Source organism: Sus scrofa, chromosome 9 (assembly GCF_000003025.6).
Source record: "Sus scrofa isolate TJ Tabasco breed Duroc chromosome 9, Sscrofa11.1, whole genome shotgun sequence".
Taxonomy (NCBI): Eukaryota; Metazoa; Chordata; class Mammalia; order Artiodactyla; family Suidae; genus Sus; species Sus scrofa.
Genome location: NC_010451.4, coordinates 101,234,698 through 101,256,174, shown reverse-complemented (window position 1 = coordinate 101,256,174; position 21,477 = coordinate 101,234,698). Strand labels below are relative to the sequence as shown.

The following is a 21,477-nucleotide window of genomic DNA, read 5'->3' as shown; positions in this document are numbered from 1 at the left end:
AGACCACAGATTACAAGACATTTCTCAGTTTTGTCCAATTACAATAGTCATCTCTGGCCGCACCTCATTTCTGTGGATCAGCTCTTTTTCTTTCTCTACTTTTAAATATTTAATCAAGTGTGCATTCAATGTACACTTGCTTAAATATGTAGCTGCATTTGCTTTGCAGTAATGACACTGCCAATGGAGCTAAGGAATGCTATGAGCATCAAGTCCTAAACATGATCCTCCCTTTCAATTTGGGAAGAACCCTGGGTTTCACAAAGAATACAATTCTTTGACCTGCCCCATACTACTAGGGTAGCATCTACATTTTTCTAAATTTCAAATAAGTTCTCCAAGTGTTTTTGAATATATTCCCCTTACTTCATTACATTTTCATTCTAAGGAAGTGTGAGAACATACTTCAGTGTATGCTCTAGATTGAATCTTTCACTCTACCAAGAAGTAGGCTGGTTTAAATGACAAGGCTCTTTGTTGGAGGATAATTTAAAATAGAGAAAGGTTAGTTGAAATAATTTTTCCTCTACTGCGGGTGATTTTTAACTCTAATGCCTGACTTTTTGAATCTTAGTTAGACCCCAAAAGATCTATACCTATTAGCCAATGAAATGATATATAACATCATTCATAGAGCCTGCAATGTTAAAACATATTCCATCCAATCCCAATTAGTAAAGTAAAAAATGTCATCTTTTTCATTACATGTACTTCAATAATTGCAGGACAGTTAAAAATCCTATGTTTCTAAAAAAGGTCACATTTTTCTCCATTGATGCAGTCATTTCTGAATTTGCTAACTGAAATATCAACTCATTTTTAGCGCATTGAGAAATATAGCATATGTCTGATGGGAATTTATATATATTTATTATAATTTCATTCTTCTCTTCATTTATAAGATGAATAACATGTTCAACTCTCACACATCTAAATCCTGCTAATCAGTCAAAAAGTTTTTATTACTGAGCATATCTGTGCCCAATAATGTCATAGGCACAGAGTAGCTATATTAATTTCATACAAAGCTGACTTTAGAATAAGGAAGATTATCGGGAATAAATAGAGCATTCAATAATAATAAAGGTGTCAACTTTCCAAGAAAACATAACAACACATAAGCACCTAACCAAAGAGCATTAAAATATATATGGCAAAAAATAACAGAACTGAAAAAAGAAATAAACAATTCACTGTTAGAGTGAGACGCTCCAAAACCTCTCTGCCAATAATTGAGAAATCAAGCAGGCAGAAAATCATTAAAGACATACTTGACCTAAATAGCACCATCAATCAATTTGACCTAATTGACATTTACAGACTACTCCATCCAACAAAAGTAGAATACACATTCTTCTCAAGCTCCCATAGAATATTCTCCAAGGTAGACCAAATTTGGGTCTATAAAACACCCTTTAACAAATTCAAAATAACAAAACCATACGAAGTATGTCCTCAGGCCATAGTGAAATTAAACTTGAAATCAATGCAAAATGTGGCTAGAAAATTGTCAAATACTTGGACATCAAACAATGTATTGCTAAATAATACACATATCAAAGAAGAAAGTCTCAAGAGAAATTTAAAAAGAGTTTAAACAAAATGAAAATGAAAATTTAATCTATCAAATTTTGTGGGATGCTTAGTAGTGCTTAGAGAGAAATGTGCATATATATATATATAAGCAAATATATAGGGTAGAATATCTCAATATTTTTATACTAGTTACATATTGAAATGACACTCTGAGATATATTGAATTAAATGAGATACATTATTAAAATTAATGGCATCAATTTCTTTTTAATTTAACAAAATGTGGTTAGTAAAACATTTTACTGGACAGTGTTTACTATTTAGAGAACAAATTCAATTTGAAAGAAAAAAAATCAGAAATGAGAGATGGAGGTTCTAGCCAAGAGGGAAATAAATGTACTTTCACAGAGACTATAATTTCCTAGGTTTAAGAAAAACACTAGTCTAATAATACCCGTAATATTTTTAGGAGTAGAGCTGTTAACTTCCTCTGTGTTAATCCTTCTAAAGTGAGGATATTTTATAATACTGGAGTAGACTGTCCTCTCTGGAGATTTTGCAATGGTACTTTTTCTCTCTAAAACCTTAGGACAATAACAAGGGTTAGGTTGTTGAGTACCGGGTGATTAAAGTCCCCGTCCTTATGATCTCTAACAGCCACTATTGAAGCCATCCTAAACAATCTTTCCTTCTATGAAAAAAATGTCCTTACTGCATAACTCAACCTTAACACTTGTCCTCTAACAGTTGATTCTCAGTCTTCATCTTTTTTTTTAACCGATCAGCAATATTTATCAGAGATAATTTCCTTCCCTTTGAAATGCTTTCATTATTTTCTTCTCAATGTTCTTTATGAGCTCTCTTTGTGTCTCCCCATCTAATACTTAAAGAAAACAGGGCCCAATCCTAGCATATCTTTTCTTTTATCTACATTCAGTTTCTAGGTAATCTTATTCATTTTCACCGCTTTACATATTACCTCTATGCTGATTTCTCCAAATTCATATCTTTTGCCCAGAATCTCAGTTGAACTCCAGACACACATCCAGTATCTCCACTTGGATGTCCAACAAGCATCTCAAATTTAACATGCTGCAAAGGGACTCAACAATTTCCACCCCCAAATCTGTCTCTCTTGCTATCTTTCACATCTCTTTAGAAAGAGACTTAATTAGTCCAGATGCTCAGACCCAGTGGTGTCAGCTTAACTTCTCATTTTTACACCCAACATCTACTCCATCAGCATATCCTTTACAATTTATCCAAAATCTAACCACCTCTTACTATCTCCACTGTTGTCCCTTAATCTAAACCACCATTCTCTCTGCTTGCAAGAGCCTTCTAACCTCCCTGTTTCCCTTTCTATTTCTGTTCAATATTCTCCATGCTCGGTCAGAATTATTCCTTTAAAACACAAGGCAGGTCACATTACTCCTGTGTTCAAAATCATCCAATTAGCTTCACATATCATTTAACGTAAAGCCAAAGTCTTTACCACGGCCTGTGGGACCCTATATTGTCTCCCTCTGTCAACCTTCCTCTGACATCATCTTATACCACTCCCTTTGTCTTCTATTAATTTCATTCCAGCAAATTTGGTTTCCTATCTTTTCTTCATACTCATCACATCATGTTTTGTCCTACCTGAGAGCTTGTTTTCTTTCTGCCTAGATGCTGCTTTCTTCAGATATTATCATGGCTATTGCTCTCTCTTCCTTCTTCAGTCTGCACATAGGTGACACGTTCCCGGACAATTTTATTTAAAACAGAACACATATATCCCCCCAAACGCACACACACGCACACACACCACTATGTATCATCTCTCATTTTGTTCATTTTTCTTCATACCACTGATCTTCAGGTGTCAAAGTCTCTAATTTCTTGTTTGTTTATTTTCCATATTTGTTTGCTATACTCGTGGGCCAGAGAGCAAATCTATACCACAGCTATGACCTGAGCCATGGCAGGGACAATACTGGATCCACAAGCCACTAGGAAACTCCTAATTTCCACATTGTCTCACTAAAAATAAAGCTTTATAGGAATTTCATTTGCTTTAACTGATTTCCCCCTAGTGCCTAGAATACTGTTTAGAACATAGTGAGCACTCAACAAATATTTTCTTTTTTTTTGTCTTTTTAGGGCCGCACCTGTGGCATATGGAGGTTCTCAGGCTAGGGGTCTAATCGGAGTTGTGCCAGCAAGCTTATGCCACAGTCACAGCAACACCAGATCTGAGCTGTGTCTGTGACCTACACCGCAGCTCACAGCAATGCCGGATCCTTGACCCACTGAGCAAGGCCAGGGATGGAACCCGCAACCTCACGGTTCCTAGTCGGATTCATTTCTGCTGCACTACGACGGGAACTCCAACAAATACTTTCTAAGTGAATAAATCAATGAACATTCCAACCAGATTTTCTCTAAGCTCCTTCTTTATAGGCATTGTGGAGCTGTTTCTGATGTCTGATAATGGGATCATAAAATTGGTCAACATTTAACATTATAGAAAGAGATAATAACAACAATAAGGAGGAAGAAGAGGATGAAGTAAAATACAGGAAAAAGGTCATTGAGGAGGTGAAGAGTGCTGTCTTCCCAGGAAAGTTCTTACCTATGGGACTGAATGCTTAAATGATTGAGGATGGAAAAATATAACCTGCATAAACCATAGTGGGATTTAGCAAGTTCTTTACCTAAGAGAGCCGCAAATCCAAAACCACAAAAATAAGATACTGTAGTTCTTTGAGTATATCGCCTGGGTTTTGCTTCTGATTTTGAACTCTGGCTTTTGTGACAATGCCAATTTATATACTCTGGTAGGCTGAAATGTCCCCTCCTACAAAAATGTCCATATCCTGCATAATCTCCAGAACCTGTGACTGTGTCAGATAATTTGCAAAAGTGACTTGCAGATGTGAATGAGTGCATGAAGGCTCTTGAGATGGGGAGATTATCCTGGGTGATTTGGATGGGCTCAAATATAACCACATGAGTCTTATAAGAAAGAGGTTGAAGAGAAGAGCCAGAGAAAGATTTGAAGATGCTATTCTTCTGGCTTTAAAGATGAAGAAAGAGGCCATGAGCCAAGGAATGAAGGCAGTCTCGAGAATCTGGAAAAAGGAAGGAAATGGATTCTTCCTTAGATCTTCTGGAGGAAGTACAGCCCTGCTAACACCATGATTTTCACACAGTGAAATCCATTTTGGACTTGTGACCTCCCAAAATGTAAGATAATAAATTTAGGTTGTTTAAGACATTAATTCTATGGTAATTTCTTATAGCAGTAATAGGAAAATAATATATACACACATTTTAGACCATTTTGTTTACCTCATCTTTGCTCTCCCAGTTCATTTTTTAAAATATATAATGACTTTTATTTTTTTCCATTATAGCTGGTTTACAGTGTTCTGTCAGTTTTCTACTGTACAGCATGGTGGCCCAGCTACACATACACGTATACATTCTTTTTTCTCACATTATCATGCTCCATCATAAGTGACCAGACATAGTTCCCATTTGTATTTCCTAGTTATTCCAGGAAATCATCCCACTTACTCCCATAACTGCTATAATTTGCTCCCATAATTTACCTTGCTTTCTAAGAAAATGTCTAAATTTTATCCATTTGCAATTTTACTTGATGTACTTTTCCTCCCCTTTCCTCTGGCTGGAAACCCAACTTTACATTCTTTGGTAGATTCCCTGGAAGACACCTAAATCTCCAGTGAATATTTTAACTTTCATGTTTCAATAAACTGATTAGTGCCCAAATTATATCAATTGAAAAGGTAATAAATCTTTTTGAATGAGAATTTTACTGTTTAATTTAGTATCTGAATTTATTAATTACTAATTGGAAATTACCAAATTAACTATTTGCTATTTCTACACTCCATATGTATTTACAGATTACTTCAACATTTTTCAAATATTTTATAGTTAAGTACCTGTATATCAGAAAATTAAAGAGTATAATTTTTTGCCTTTGTACATTGTTTGTAGGTTAAAGCCATTTTTTTTCTTTTCTTAGTGTGTGTGTGTGTGTGTGTGTGTTTTAGGGCCACAGCCACGGCATATGGAGGTTTCCAGGTTAGGAGTTGAATCTGAGCTGTAGTCACCAGCCTAAGCCACAGCCACAGCTTTGTCAGATCTGAGCAGTGACTGCAACCTACACCACAGCTCACAGCAATACCATATCCTTAATCCACAGAGCGAGGCCAGGGATCGAACCTGCGTCCTCATGGATGCTAGTCAGATTTGCTTCCACTGAGCCACGACAGGAATTCTGCAATTTTTTTCTTTAATGCTACATTTTTATGTAAGATTTATAAGTTTCCCAAGGAGCAAATAAATATATTTATTATATCACTTAGTCTTTATGCAATCTTACAGATAAAAGTATATTTTTATACACATTAGAAATAAGAAATAGCTCTACCATTTAGGATTCTAACTCACAAAATGGTTATTCCTCTGCAGTAAAATAATGTACTTTTCAAATTTCAAATAGCAAATAAACACTACTAAAGTTTAAAACTCCGAAATCTTTTAATAGAGAGATATAGTTATTGCTTCCTTTATATAATCACTTCCTGAACAATATAATTCTACTCTTGCAAATATTTATTCCTTGGAAACATAAGAATCACTGTTCTCTGGAATGAATTTTAGGGTAGCGGTTACCTCAATCACTACTCTCAATTACTTGGAAATTTAATTCTGTATTCTTGGTTTTATTATTACCTCAGTATATTTACATTTATTAATTTGTTTAGCTACTGGAGGTATCAAATGCTTTCAATTTAGCAGACTCGATTATACTGTTCAGTAGACTTCTCACTTTGAGAACATTTTGACCTACAGATAATCCTTTAAAAATATTTATAATATCCAAATCCAGTGTTTGAGTTGTTTTATTGTTGTCTTATAAACAACAAAAAATAGAGTTAAATCAAGCAATAAAGTACTAGCCCACTGTGGGAGATGTAGGCTTTCACTACTCAAGGAATCAAGGAAGATAATCTTCATAACTCAGGCTGCAAAACTGTCCCTTTTCACATTCTATATATATTAACACACACACAAACATAGCACGGCTCACTAGCAAGTCACTTTTGTTTATACTAAGACTGAACTTTTTAATCTCCATCTAATATACACTGAAGTGGTTTTGCCTGCAGAATTAAGAGACCCTGTAATCCTGGTGCCTCAAATAAAATATTCATCTTTTAAGTCATGGCAGAATAATTAGGAGAGGCTATGACACCTTGCTGAATATGTACTTATTTTTAATTTAATTCTGACTTGTACAACAGTTAATCATTGTACATAGCAAGGTCATCTTTGTTTACCTGGTCACTTACATATGTAAAGATATCCCCATAAAAGATTTCTAGGTAATACTCTCCATGCAACTCAATTAGTCCTTGGTGATGGCAGTAACTTTACCCAGATAGTATTTTGTCGAAAACCTTCAATTACTGGGCCATGTTTATAAATTCTATGTTATGAAGACTAACGCAGGGTTAGGCATTTTTAGAAACTGAATCTTAAGCAACACTATTTAGCACTTAAAAGATATTTTTCATTTTCAGATTACTTTTGCATGAATACCTGTTAATACTAACATTATCATGAAATGGGTAAAAATTTATGATCTTTATTCTGGATATAAAAAAATGAGATAGAAAGACCAAGTTCTTTTCATTTTTCTATATCTTACTTTATTTAGCATATATCTATTTAAAAAACAGTTCCTCTTTAAACACATGAATAACCAAACAACAACAACAAAATCCTTTGAACTCAGACTTGGTCTATATGAAATATCACTCATGGGAGACTGGTTCACTCCTTCATGAAACTTTATCATTCTGTTTGGTTCTACCTCCTGACCATTCCAACCAATTATTCCTTTTCAATTTAGGACCCTAGAGCTTAATAAAACTAGAGTTGTACAATGCCTTTCTTTATGAACAAACTAAGACCACAGAAGTTAAAGTGATTTAGTTAAAGCCAATGGATCGGCAACAGAGCCAGCTGCAGACAAATCTCCATACTGTATGTCTTCTACCATAAAATTGGCTGTCACGTACTAAGGTGGGTTTTTTCTATTTTTTATTCCCTCTATTTTTTCTCTTGCTCCCCTAGTTAATACCATAGTATACCATTTTCTACTTCCATGATACAAAGAAAATGCAGAACATACTTACCTGTGATTAGCTAGGCATCAGAGAAGAGAGAGACATTCTTCAGCAGGGTCAGTCCTTCCAGGTTGGGGATTATGGACAAGTATGTGCCGCAGCAAGGTATAAAGAAGCAGCCCTGACTTCTGGAGCCTTTACTGTTAAACTCAAAGAATATCCTCAAAGCAGAAACTTGGAGGGATTTATTTTCATAAGGAAGGTCAACATAATTTGGATGGAGGATGAATAATGTGGCACTTTTTCTAAAATGGCAAGGAGTTGAAATTTTATTTTATAACTTTACATGGCTTCATAACTTAAGGCAATGCGAAGTGAGAACCATATTAATGAGTTGGAAAAATATAGATATAGGTGTGCTAATGAATACAATTTTAAATGCTAAAATCTTTCAGGCAATAACTGATTTCAGGGAAGAGCATCTGCTTATAATGACTATCATGTCAATTTAACAACATTAATGCAGCCAAAGTATGATGACTTAATGCTGATCATGTTCTGAACATGTTGATAACTATGCTTTCTAGTCCCTGAATGGAGTCTAATTGAAAAATGATTATCTTATTTTCAAGGTTTATCATTAACTACCAATTAAAGGACAGTGTGGTATTTTTTTTTATTCATAATAAACCAAAATTCTAAGTCAAAAATTTATATAAGAAATTAAAGTGAACAAATTCAAGGTGCAAACTAGATAAAAATTTCACAGAACACTACAGAACTTTTATTTCCTCCTCTTTTTTTCACATTAATCATGTCTGAAAGTCCCTCTTACTCTAGAAAATAGAATAGCAATATAAATTTTATTTAAAATAGTTTTATTTCTCCATTATTTTTCATAAAAGAAGCAACCAGCCTACCAGGTTGGAGCACTGATGAAAAATGTAATAATATATGCTCTATATGACTTTCTTTTACTTTAATATATACACACAAAGCAAAAGAAAAAAGAAAGATTTATAATTGCCTATCTCACTTGTTTTCAAGTACTGAGCAAGGGGTTAACACATTTTGGCCTAGGATTCCTTTTCATGTAAAGTATACTTTGGTTTGTATTAGTCAGAATTCTAACCTGTGCTGTGATATAAACAAACTTCCAAATCTTAATATAAAGCTTGACATTGCAAGTTTTAATCTGGCTTGTTTAATGTGGTCCGGGACAGTCTCCGGGACTTGTGACAGGAACACCAGCTAAAGTATATGGCCATTATATTCACTGCAGCAGAAGAAGAGAGATGCAGGAAGGGGACCAGCTTATAGCTTCCTCAATTATATTGCCTTGAACTAGTCATGTGGTCCTTACCCAACTATAAAGAAAGCTGCAAACAGAGGAACACATTGTATTTGTTGAGCTCTACATAGAGCTCTTCCACAGTCAAGATTTTATTATTTCCAAGAAATTAAACCCAAACCATGCAAAATGTTGGTTTAATTAAGTTCTGGTGGTTTTTATTTCAGGTAGACTAGATTTTAATTATTAGCACAAACCCAGTAATGTGTCTGCTAAATCTATAAAATCCTAGGAAAAAGCAACTCTTACCAGATGGAAAGTTCATTTTGAACAAAGTAGAAAAAAAATCTGAAAATGTGTTTTTTTCTATTAATCTTTCAATTCAACTATTTAATTAAAGTCCTGTTGTTATTCTGCATTTCTCCAGTGCTTAACTGATCTTCTGTTAGCTTTGCTCCAAGGGTTGAAAGAGGAAAGTCAATAGACTTGAACAAAATTTTTACAGATTGTTGATATTTCACATGGTGATTACTGAAATTATTCTTTATTTGCCATGGAATCTTTACTGTGCCATGGCTATAAATGAAGTGACTACTGTTCAATCACCACTCAAGGGAGGTCATAGGATATTACAAAGGCTTGCTATATAGTCAGCTTCAAGGTGTATACTTAAAGTCAAGATATGGAGGAGGATGGATTATAGATAGAAGGAAAAATAAGATAAAAGGCCTAGTGAATAGATGATGACAGAGTAACTGACAGGGTAGAGGTGAATCAGCAGTGTACTTTCAGGGTTAGACCTAAAAAAAAAAAAAAGAAAAGAAAAGTTCCATAACTGTAACAATGTATGTGCATAGGTGCTTTGTGTATTTTCATTTGCAACTATGTCCACTGTCAGTATGCATGGGCATCTGAATGGAGAACTATTCAAGTGGAAAATAGGGCTGAAGACATTTTATTTCATTGACTAAATGTCTAGATTAATTATATCAGTACTAATTACATTGTTTAATAGTAGCAGTTTTGCTGCTACTTTCATCTCTCATGTAAATAAAAACTAGCTTTACCCCAAAGAATTGGCCGTTAGATGAATTTCATTATCTTAGTCAAGGATTAACCACCTGTCATTTTTTGATTATAGAAATATTTTGGATTGTAATTATCTGTGATGTCTCATATACTAGTAGGAAACATGTAGGAGTCTCAAGGGAAGTGTTCTGATTTACTTGGCTGCTACTGAATGAAGTTCATGAAACATTTTATTCTGCAGGGCTGATGAAAGACATGATAGTGCAATGGGGCTGAGAAGAAAAGAAAATCCTAGAGGCATGTCTCTCAAGGCTGTTACAGGTTATGAATTTGACATTGATCCCAGTATCCCAGAATCAGAATAAAGATCACAACATATAATTGATTCCAAACTCATCCTTTCACCTTTTCATGTACTCTCAGCAGTGGGAACTCCTATACCTGTGTCGTAGATTCCATACCTATCCCACTCTAAGATGTTTTGCCTACACCCTAAATCCATTCCTTCTGCCTTCAGATATGCAAGGGATTTGAGGGTGTGTGTATGTGATATTAAGTACTTGGCTGGGGCCTCACATGAACCCTTGTTGAAATATCGCTATTTCCAGCCTACATGCTCTAGTTTTAGTCACCCCAGATTGCACTGATCCAAATGGCAATCACAAACTATTTCACCTGCTGTTGCCATTCTTGCTCCACTGGCTCCTCTTTCTCTCCTTTTTCTCTTTTTTCTTTCGTCGTTCTATCTCATTATCTCTATATATTATATATAGATATTTTTTACATGCCTTCAAAGTTGAGGTGCAGCTGGACATGAAACATATTTCTCTTCACTCTTTTAACCATCCATCTATACATATATACATTAAATATACACATTTCATACTTAATGAAGATTTAAATCAACTATGGCCAAACTGGGTTGAATCCCAGAAGCTAGTTGTTTAGTTAACTCACCAAGTTCTAAAATCTAGTCCCTAACTGTGGAAGCCTGGAGAATCACTTTGATCAGTACCAAAGGATATCAAACTCTGATAATACAATGCGAAAACCTAACTGGGGAAGCCTATTTACTAATTTACAATGAAAAATTACTCTTGCAATTATAAGACAGATGATCTTGGGCTACTCACTTAACTTGCTGAACATCACTGATCCCTTTTGTAATAATGAAGAGAAGAATGAAGAATGGATGGGCCACAAACTTGATATAAATCTAGGCTTCCTGGGGACATAGGTAAAAATGGATCATCACAAAAGTCCCTAACTAATACAGCCTCTATTTACTACCAGATTTCCACTGAGGAAGCCATGGATCCATTGTTCAGTGTTAGGGCTTTGTTCAGAGACTCTGGAGGATCTAGATGTATTCTAGGATCAAAAATGTGTGCCTCTAATTGGTAAATGTGATTAGCTAAGTTTACCATCACAAGGAAATCCAAGAAAACATTTAGGAGAAGTAGAGTCAAGATGGCAGAGGAGTAAGACATGGAGCTCACCTTCTTCCACAATCACATAAAAATCCCACTTACATGTAGAACAATTCATGCAGAACATCTACTGAATGCTGAGATGAGAAAGTGGCCCTTCCCTTCAATAGGAGAAGAGCCACTTTCCCCATTAAAATGCTATAAATTCTGAAGCAAATAACCTGTTGTCTTTTTTCTGGTTAACTTCAGATAAAAACAGGAGAAGGACACGCTGGTTTTGAATAATATCAATCAACTACTGACCCTGGTCTTTTTGGAAGCTGTTTAGGAATGATACTAATGGGGCTCCTGCAAATAGCTATGGACGTAAGTATGTGATTTACAGGTTTATATAATTATGTATTCTCAAAATTGTTTCTTCCTTTATGGAAACATTAGATTAAAAATGTAGATACATATCCACGCAGTCTTCTATGTTTTGTGGCTTCCCAGAATACATTTGGAACTATAGGGGAAATCAGAGCTTTGATAACTAAGAAGATAACATAATACATCCCATAAACGTATCTCGGCATTATACAGCTTGAATTCCTTGTCATTCACTTAGTAGCTGTGATATGGAGAAGGTTCTTAACTTCTTTAAGCCTAAGCTTCCTGGTCTGAAAAATGGGAAGCACAACACATTTCTCAGAAGTTGCAAAATGCAATGGCAAAGTTATAGTCCTTGCATGTAGATGTTTGGTAAATGTTAATTCATTCCTTTTTCCCCACTCAATCCCTTGTCACCCTCACACTGGTTTGCAAACAAAATGCTTTTATAAAATGCTAAGGTGAGGAACTGGGAGCTTTTATAAATACCTATTATAGAGTTTTATATAGTTAGAATTTTAGATTTAGATTAGAATTCAGAGTATGAAGTGCAGGTAGAAGTTCTAGAAGAGCTTAGATTAAGATTTTAGAAGCAAAGTTCAGAAATGAAAGAAAACTTTTAATATAGACTTCCTTGCATATATGCTTTCTCTATAACAAGTTAATGGTTTTAATTATTAGAATAATATATTTACCAATTAATTTCCCCTATAGATATTTTATATTTCAGTATTTATGGTAATGTTTTGCTAAAGAAAAACAATTTGGTATTTGATCAATGACCAGTCAATAGGCTCATGTCATGAGGAAAGTAATTGACTTGAAGCTAGCTAATCAGATCTTTCCTTGAAAAATTTCCTGATAATTTTTCATAAATATACATATATAGATTTTTAATTGTGGGCATTTTTGTCCATATATGCTTAGCAAATAATATCTTTTCTACTGACAGAACTCTGCTACTGCACATCAGTGAAACTGTCAGCCTGAACTCCATTCATGCTCACTAGGTAGTCTGTTAGCCTGCAGAGTTCTCTGCTTTTTCTACCCCAAGAGCATGTTGGAACTTCTTTGGAGGCACTTATGGTGTTCATGATTCCTGAGAGCTTCCACTAGAAAGTTCCTCTCATATAAAGTGTGGGCTGGGAGCCAGATCCACCTGGGATAGCCTTCCTCTTCTTCCACTGACTTATTGCATGATGCCAGGCCCATTACTTAACATGAAACATCAATGTCTCCATGTCTTTAAACAAGTGAATAACACTTACTTTACAGAGATGCTGTGAAAAATTCAATAAAATGACATATAAAAAAACATTTACTGTACATAGAAATGCTCAGTAATGATGGCTGCTATTTAAAGAATTGTTCTGATTGATGTTCATGGATCCTTATACCTGGGATTGGTCCTAGTTGGGGAATCATAAACTTTTCCCTCATTGTGAATGCTAATATGAATTAGATTCAGGATATGAAATCTCAGACTTCCTACAAATATTCAGTTGCTTTACTGATCAGTACAGTTTTTCATTAATGTCAAACAGTTAAAAAGAGGAAAAAGACAATCAGAATTCCTACCAAAAATAGGAAAGGACAGATATATGTAGTTTGATATTAACTTCTCAATTCAGTCTTTTCTTTGAAGGACAAATTAAGGAATTATCATTTACTATACAAGTTAGTTGTGTTCAGCAGCAGGTGATTTTGTATGAATAAAAAACAACATTCCTGTAAGCTACCTTTTAAGTAGGAAAGGTAACAGTGTGGAATAGATACTGGGAAACTAACTGGGAATTAATCCTATTCTAAATTTCTGACTTACTTTAGAAAGGCAGGATTTATGCCTATTTTTAATTAAAATTACTGTCAATCCTACATAAGTCTTAACTTTAATTATTCTGTGTGAGAACCCTACTGACTCTCATATCTTTTTAAACTGCGCTGTAAAGATTACGCCTAGCACTGATTTCACTTCCTGTTAGATCTATTTTGGGCATTCACCCAGGGCCATTCACCTGCATAAGTGACATATATTAAAGTTCAACATTAGAAGACACTATATTTCATGTTGAACATTTTAGCATAAAGATTATAATCACATTTTCATAACAACACACCTAATGCTTCAAGAAGACTTTGTCACATCTCAATTCCTTACACATTCCAAAGGAGGGAAATAATTTTAAAAGCTTTGTATTTCTCATTATGTTTCTTTTTCCCATTCACTTACTAAGACTGGACCATATTTTAGAGTTTCATGAATAGTGAAAGTGGATTTCAAGGAACATCAGAGTTATGATGGCATCTTTAACTTGACATTCATAGAAAAATCTGAACGTAAACGCATGGCTGGTTTTATCCAGAACTACACTTAATTTAAACCCAGCTCTTTATTTTTCTCTGAAGTGTCTGCTGTATTTGATATATCTTTACTTTCCATAAGCTGTTTACACCTGCTCAATACCAAGGGCATTACATACTCAGAATAATTTAAGCCAATTTGATGAACTGATTTGAATAATGATAAAATAAGCCAGCAGAATCAGAAAATGACAGCATTTTAGAGCAGAAAGAACCGCTAGACTTCATTTCACCTCCTTCTCCTTAGTCCCAAATGAAAAGTCTCTTCCACAGTCCCACGGTTAATTAGTGGCAGAGCCTAGTCCATAACCAAAGGATCTCAATTCTTAGATGAATGCACTTTCTATAGTACCATGTTGCCAAGTAGGTAAAGCAAAGGATTATTTGCTCTAACACTGCTAAGCTGCAATGTGCAAATAATTAGTGCAATAAACAAAGGATATTAGGAAATATAATTACTATTCTTTCTTCATTGTTCTTTTGGTCATTTGTATTTGAATTAAAAATGAGTACTACAAATCTACAGCCTTAAAGTTCTGTAATAACACCAGCATCCATTGCTATCAGCCTATAGTTTTCCTTCAGCTACATAATAATCTTCTAGCAGCCTATGTATTCATCAACAGTCTTGGAAAGTTGGATAGGTCTAAACCTGATAGAATCCTAAATCATTCTATTCAAAAAGTGCAGAGGCATACAATGGGGTGAATTGACCTTCTTATATCCAACTGGGCTACATTCTGAAGTCTGCAGGGAGCAGATTTCTGGGCTCCCTGGAAGGTGAACTATTTTCCATTGAAAGTGAAGACTGGTTTTTCCGGAGGTGGAAAAACAGGTCCACACATCCATCACCAATTCTTTCTTGGGCAGCTGCTGGAACCACTGAAGCCCAGGAATGTACATGCCATCTGCCGTGGTCTACAAACCCAGATTTCCTACAGATATCCTTCCTCTTATAAAGAGGAAAGAGAGATACAAACCAAAAGGTAAAAAACCAATGGAATGATTGGGTCACAACCACAAAAAAGCTGATCAAATCCGAGCAAAGGGACTTTTATGTGGTTTGGAAAATCAGTAAGGTTGCTCACTGTTGGTGTTCATTGTTTTTCTTTTGTGTCAGATATGTTCCTTTATTCTAAAACTAGTGCCCTGTAGTGTCAAATGGATAAATCCATGCAATCTCTTCTAATGTTTCTTGACTTTTCATTTTAAGCCGTATTTTATAGCCATTTTTCTCTTATAATGTACTCTGTCAGCCAAACCAGTGAATGTTACTATGTGACCAGGAAAGATGCATTCATTTTGTTCAATGAAAAAGAGAAAAAAAATCTATGGTACTTTTATATATATGGCATGAAACTAGATCTTATTATTATCAGTGGTAAGGGAGAAAGGAGAAACCTAATAAAACTTTCTATAAAGCAGTAACACACATTTTTAATAAATATATCAGGCAAGTATACATCTGAATGAGTAAATGAGTAGAACACTTTAAAGTATTTGCTACTGCTCAGAAGCTTTTGAATTTTTTCTTTTGGCCTAGCTTTCCATTCCATGGCAGTTTATAAGTCTCTCAAGAAATTTAGTTTCATTTGTTTACAGATTTTCTTCTCTTTTGGCCTACATTTATAATAACCATATTTATTCACTAATAACCCTTATTCTTAACACTTAGCACAAAATATAATTAGGCTATTTTTAAAAATCAAATTCACTTTCAAAGAACAAAAATCTGGCAACCTGATTCTAAAATAATTGTGAAAGAAAGTGAGTCATACTCTAAAAGCAACTTCAAAAAAGAGCTTCTAAATTGATAATTCCCATTTGAAGCAATAAGGTTAAAGTTAAAACAGATGTGTAATATGCCACTGTTGCAATATATTAGCTTAAAATATTTTAGATTTTATATCTCTAGTTCTAGGCCTGCATCTACATACGGTTCAATCTACCATTCAAGTGGAGAGGCCTATATTGCTTAAAGATATTCTAAATATTTAATTGTGTTTTTGAATGCCTTTAACTCAGAGAATCTCATTTCATTGGAAGAAGGTGATTTTAGCTCTTTTTCCTTTCCTCCTTTCTTCTTTTCTTTTCTTTTTTTTTTTGTATTCCACAGGTTGATTCTATTCTCCCTCTTATCATATGCTTAGAACTGTGCCTTCATGAAAAAAATTATGAATAATTAGATTCATTCACGCCCACAAAAAATACTGCCTTATTGAATACCGACACATATTTCACAAACTTTAAAAGTACTGATTTTTAAGAATTAAAATTGTTTTTCCCTATGAAGTATACTACAAAGTTCTGCTGTAATTCTAGATTTTCTAATAGATATGTGGTCAGTGGCTTCTCTCCTATGGGATTATATCATTAGGACAAAGGGACATTGACTCTTCATAGCTGTACGCTTTGGTGTGTTGATAACTGCTCTTCTTCAAAGGAGACAGTTCCCATAACATTTTAAAAGCCTGCTTCTATTTGCTTTTCCATGAAAGATAATTTAGTACAACAGAGGATTTTTAAACAACATATTAGAAACCTTACAGTTTTATTCTTGACAATGCTTCTTTGTAACATGGCTTAGTTGTGCTAACTTAAAGTGCTTAAATATGTAGAAACATCATTGTGAGTTATACCTCAATCAACTCCTCCATGAAAGTAATTTCTTTTGGATCTTAAATCTATGTTTTTCATTTTATCTGCTTTTTATGGAAGAGTTTTAGACCTTTAGTTTTATTGATTCCTGACTTTCACATGGTATACACTGCTATTTCTTTTGGCTTAAAATAAATTTAAAATGTTTCTCAATAAAACTATCTCACCAAATGACCAAGTATGGTCTTGGGAGAGAAGTTTAATTTTAGCTACCTTTCATTTCATTTTGAAAGTAAAAATTGGTCACTGAAGTCCTTCCTCAGATCATTTGGTATAAGGGGAAAAGTATCTACAATCAATATCTTTGCTTATACTTGCCTCAAAAATTAATTTGTATCTATAATAAACTTTAAGCATAGAAAAAAACAAAACTTCATACATAAATGGAAATAAGTGGATTTTTTTTCTTATATTTAAAAAGCAGTCAATTTAATCATGGTTGCTTAGACTTGAGATAAATATATAAATATAAATATTATATAAATATATGTAATCATTATGTTCAAGAGAATATTCAAATAAACTATTTTTACTCTAACATTTGAAAATGAATCCAATATTTTTCTGTATTAGCTCCACTAATTTTCCTCCTATACTTTTGAATCTATATTACTCAAAGGACAATGGATGATGCTTTAACTTATATGCTTATTCCATCTAATCTCTATTGGATGCTACTTACTGCTTCTGAAATTGGCTTTTGTATACTATCAAGGTAATCAAAATGCCATTTGATATATGTTCTAAACTCTTTTGAACTCTTTATAAACATTTTCTTGGTCATTTATCACATTCCAGATTACAGCAATTTTGTCTTATCATTATTTATTTATTTTTCCTGAGGTTCCATTACATAAAATTCCTATATAGCCTAAAATCTAATTGTAGGAAGGTCCATTTTTAGCATTTATTGTTTAAAAACTAAAAACTAACTTTCACTTTAGGATACCACTTAGTCTCCCCAACCCCATAAGTTGTACAGTTAGCAACTAAAAGGCACTAATTTTAGGTACAATTTTAGGTCTTTAATATAACTGGCTTGTGTTTTACAGAAAATATCAAGAATCAGTTCCTAGGGATCTTTTCTCTATAATTTTACTTGAGAGAATGATAAAGTAATCTCCTGAAGGCCTGTGTGTATGTGTGTGTACTTATGCTCACTAAATGTCCATCAGTCCTGTCTCTGTGACCAAGTCCTGCCTTCAATGCCTAGAGAAATATCTTTTAAAAAATACATTTTTGAGGAATTATGTTCTGAGATTAGGTTCTAGAAAGACAAAATGAAAAGTCTGAGTGCAACCAGTGCTTGTTTATGGAGCATGGAAGAGACTGATGAGGTTTTATGTTATATGCAGTTAAGCCCCAGGAGAGACTTGGGCTGACTACCTTCTTCCCATGATTAGCTCAGAAATCAGCCAGCAGACAGGCCCAGATTTCCTTCAAAGGGACATACAGGAACTGAGCAATCCACAGTAAGATTTGGATGAGTGCATGTGTGTGTATGGGGATGGATTCTCTGTAGCCCTCTCCTAAGAACACTCTCTTACTCACTAAGGACCAAGGAAATGTAACTCTAAGACTTTGCTCCTTCTTTTTAATTGTAGTTGTTGTTAGTGGAATAATATGGTAGCGGTACGCAGATTTATTCAGTCCAGTGCCCTTTTACTGAAAAAATTAAACCACCCTCACATAGTTACAAGTTAAACACAACTTTGTTTCCATGACCTATTTCTGTTAGTAGATTGAAGCAAGAGGTATCCATACTAATATATGTGTATATAAAGGCAATGACATGCTCTAAAGTAATACATTTATTTTCCTTTTGTGGTGCTGGGTACATGAAAACCAGTGAGAATTATCTGATGCAAAGAGTCTGTAATAAATGCAATTCCATACTCAAAGCCAATAGATATGCTGAATACACACGTAAATTTCTAAACAATGCTAGGATTTTTCAGACTACTGACACATCTTTGCTACACACTCTTTGAAAATGTCTGAACATTTCATTAAAAGATATACTGAGTAAAGATGGTGGTTTGTGCAGGTCCAATTTATCAGCATGAAAATGATTAGAGATAATATAAATCAGAGTCATCTCTATTTTAGACTGTTTTTTCACTTGCCAAGTTAAGAGCATTGTTAGTGAATATTATTACTGGAACTGGCCATTAGGAGTGATGGCTACAAATTCAAAGAATAATTGTTTTATCATAATATTCAGATTCATTAAGTTTCCAATCATCTCCTTTATAGGAGCTATTCATGGATTTCTAATTGAATTTATGACCTTGTGCCAAAAATCACATCATGAACCTCTTTATGTTTACTCATATAAGCCTAGTTATTTTACTTTTATATTTATTTTTTCCATCATAGAGTTTCTTTGGTAACTCTAAAGAGAGATGACTTATTTAAGAAGTTAATTAACTAATGCAAAATTTACTCCTATTATCTTCATATTTAATTAAGACTTCTTATTTATGTCATCGCCTGAGAAAGGGCTACAAGTATTGTTAAATGTCAGCCTCTTATCTATTTCCCTCAGCTTTTAAACATAATAAAGTGCCTGGGATTCTTTATTCAGTATTTCAGATCTCCTTTCTTTCTTGTCACAAAAGATAAATTCACATGGCTGTACTGACAACATCACAGCTTTGAAAATGCATCCACCCGTTTCCTTATAAATAGTTCAGTCACTTACTTTAATCCATCTTCCTCTGCCCATCACTCTAATGTCAAATTTACAAGTTTAAGAATGCACTTTTCTCAACTTCAAGCTTTAAAGTAAGAATCCAAGAGTCCATTCACTTAACTAACACAGACTGACAGAGGTAGCATTTGAACTGACAAGATGTCAATCAATTAGTATTTTCATCTAGGAATATTTGATAGTCGTGGCCTGGAATTTTTGTTTTGATGAACATTAAGTGCTAACAATGGCAAGGGTCCCCTCCTAAAATGTGTGTGGGTAAATAGGGTTGGATGCTAAATTATCCATTTCATTTCTATGTTTTCAGTATTTCATTCTTAATCCATACTTTTTACATAGTTCTGGTAGTTTAGACCCAGAAAAAAATACATATACATATTTTCTTTCCTGCTTATTAGTTTTGTTCATCCCAGCTAACATCTTTCCTTAACATAAACCTTCCAGAGTCCATAGCTTTGAGTTTATTAACATTTGGAATAAAACTAAAACAAAAGAAACATGCTAACACCCACAAATCAGAGTTTCTGGAGAGACTGGATAGTTTCTGGAAGTCATGGAATATACCTTGAAGGAAACTGAGTTTGACATATATCTAGAATATAGGTCCTGGCTTGAAAAGTTCTTGAATTGTCCTGAAGTAAATAGAAGATTCTCAAATGAGCTGAAGCAGGTATTAACAAGTTGATTTCTTATTTCATCATTTTACCAGCTCCTCTCTTTTGAAGTAGCAGCTGCTCATAATCAGGGATTGTTGTTTGTGGATTTCTATAAGTTGTATATAAAAAATTTGTGCCCATCACTCAACATCATCACTTTTTAAGAGTTTTAGAACATTTAACTTTACTTTTCAATGTTTAATCTCCTTTTCGCTTGTAAGACTCTCCTGCTGCAAACCAATGATGAGATTGGGAGTTACTGTGTAGACTCTATTTACAAAATAGCTGTTTCAGCCAATGAATTTGAACTCTCCTATCTTCTTGTGTGGAGTTCTACCCCAATTGTAATTCATTCTGAAATCACCAACATCCTGGACTAATTAATATCTCTCAATACAAATTTGAGAATTAAGTTAGGTTTAATAGCTTGAAAATCATACTTGTCTTCTGGCTATGGCACTGTCATTAACCACACAAATGCAATTATAAGCTTTTGCATTTAAAACTTCCATATCTCAAACTTTAAAAAATGGAAAAAAAATGAAATAAAACTTCCATATCTTAAATAAACTATTCCAAAAAGTTCACCCTTAAAAAAACAGTACAATTTAACTTTTCTTTCAAATTAAACAATGACTATATAGCTGAATATTTATCTGTTACCATAGAGGAAATAACATCACGTTACTCACATGGCACCGTGCGGAGGTAGAGGTTGTCACGAATGATTTGCTGAAGTTCGTGGTCCACAGAACCCTTCTGAAATCGTAAGTTGAGGTAGTGACGAAGATCCTTATCAACAATTCCTCCTAGAAAAATAGAGTTTCTTAATAAAGGATGTTGGAAAACATTTTAAGCATGTAATTTGATTCTGTTATAAACATACTCATGAATCCACTTAAAAGATGCATTATTTCATATTGCTCTTTTGACCCTCGGAGACATTTACGGCCCATCATAATAAAAGATAGCATTCCCTAAGATAATAATGTCCATTGCATCTGTGTTTTTAAATGTACTCTTGCTTTTCATTTAGAATGAAGTCTGCATTGTGGCATAAGATACATGTTACTCTTGAGCTAATACTAAAATGGCATAATGCCACAGTACATCTCATTACATGGCTAAAAAGCCTTTTTTTTTTTTTTTTTTCACTTTCCACTCTCCCTTTCCCCCAATCTATGAATTTGACTACTGTAGGTATCTTATACAAATGGAATTGTATAATATTTGCCCTTTTGTGACTATACTATTTCCCTTAGTATGTCTTTAAGATTTGAAA

The 21,477-nt window shown here is 34.1% G+C and overlaps 1 protein-coding gene across 11 annotated transcripts in view; it reads right to left on the bottom strand.

Moving 5' to 3' along the window:
• MAGI2 (membrane associated guanylate kinase, WW and PDZ domain containing 2) overlaps positions 1–21,477 on the bottom strand; it is a 1,324,507-nt gene that overhangs the window by 915,025 nt on the left and 388,005 nt on the right. For all 11 annotated transcript variants that reach the window (XM_021102528.1, XM_021102530.1, XM_021102529.1 and 8 more), the window contains exon 2: positions 20,888–21,004. In XM_021102528.1, the coding sequence (XP_020958187.1) occupies positions 20,888–21,004 (117 nt within the window). The remainder of the gene's footprint in view (positions 1–20,887; positions 21,005–21,477) is intronic.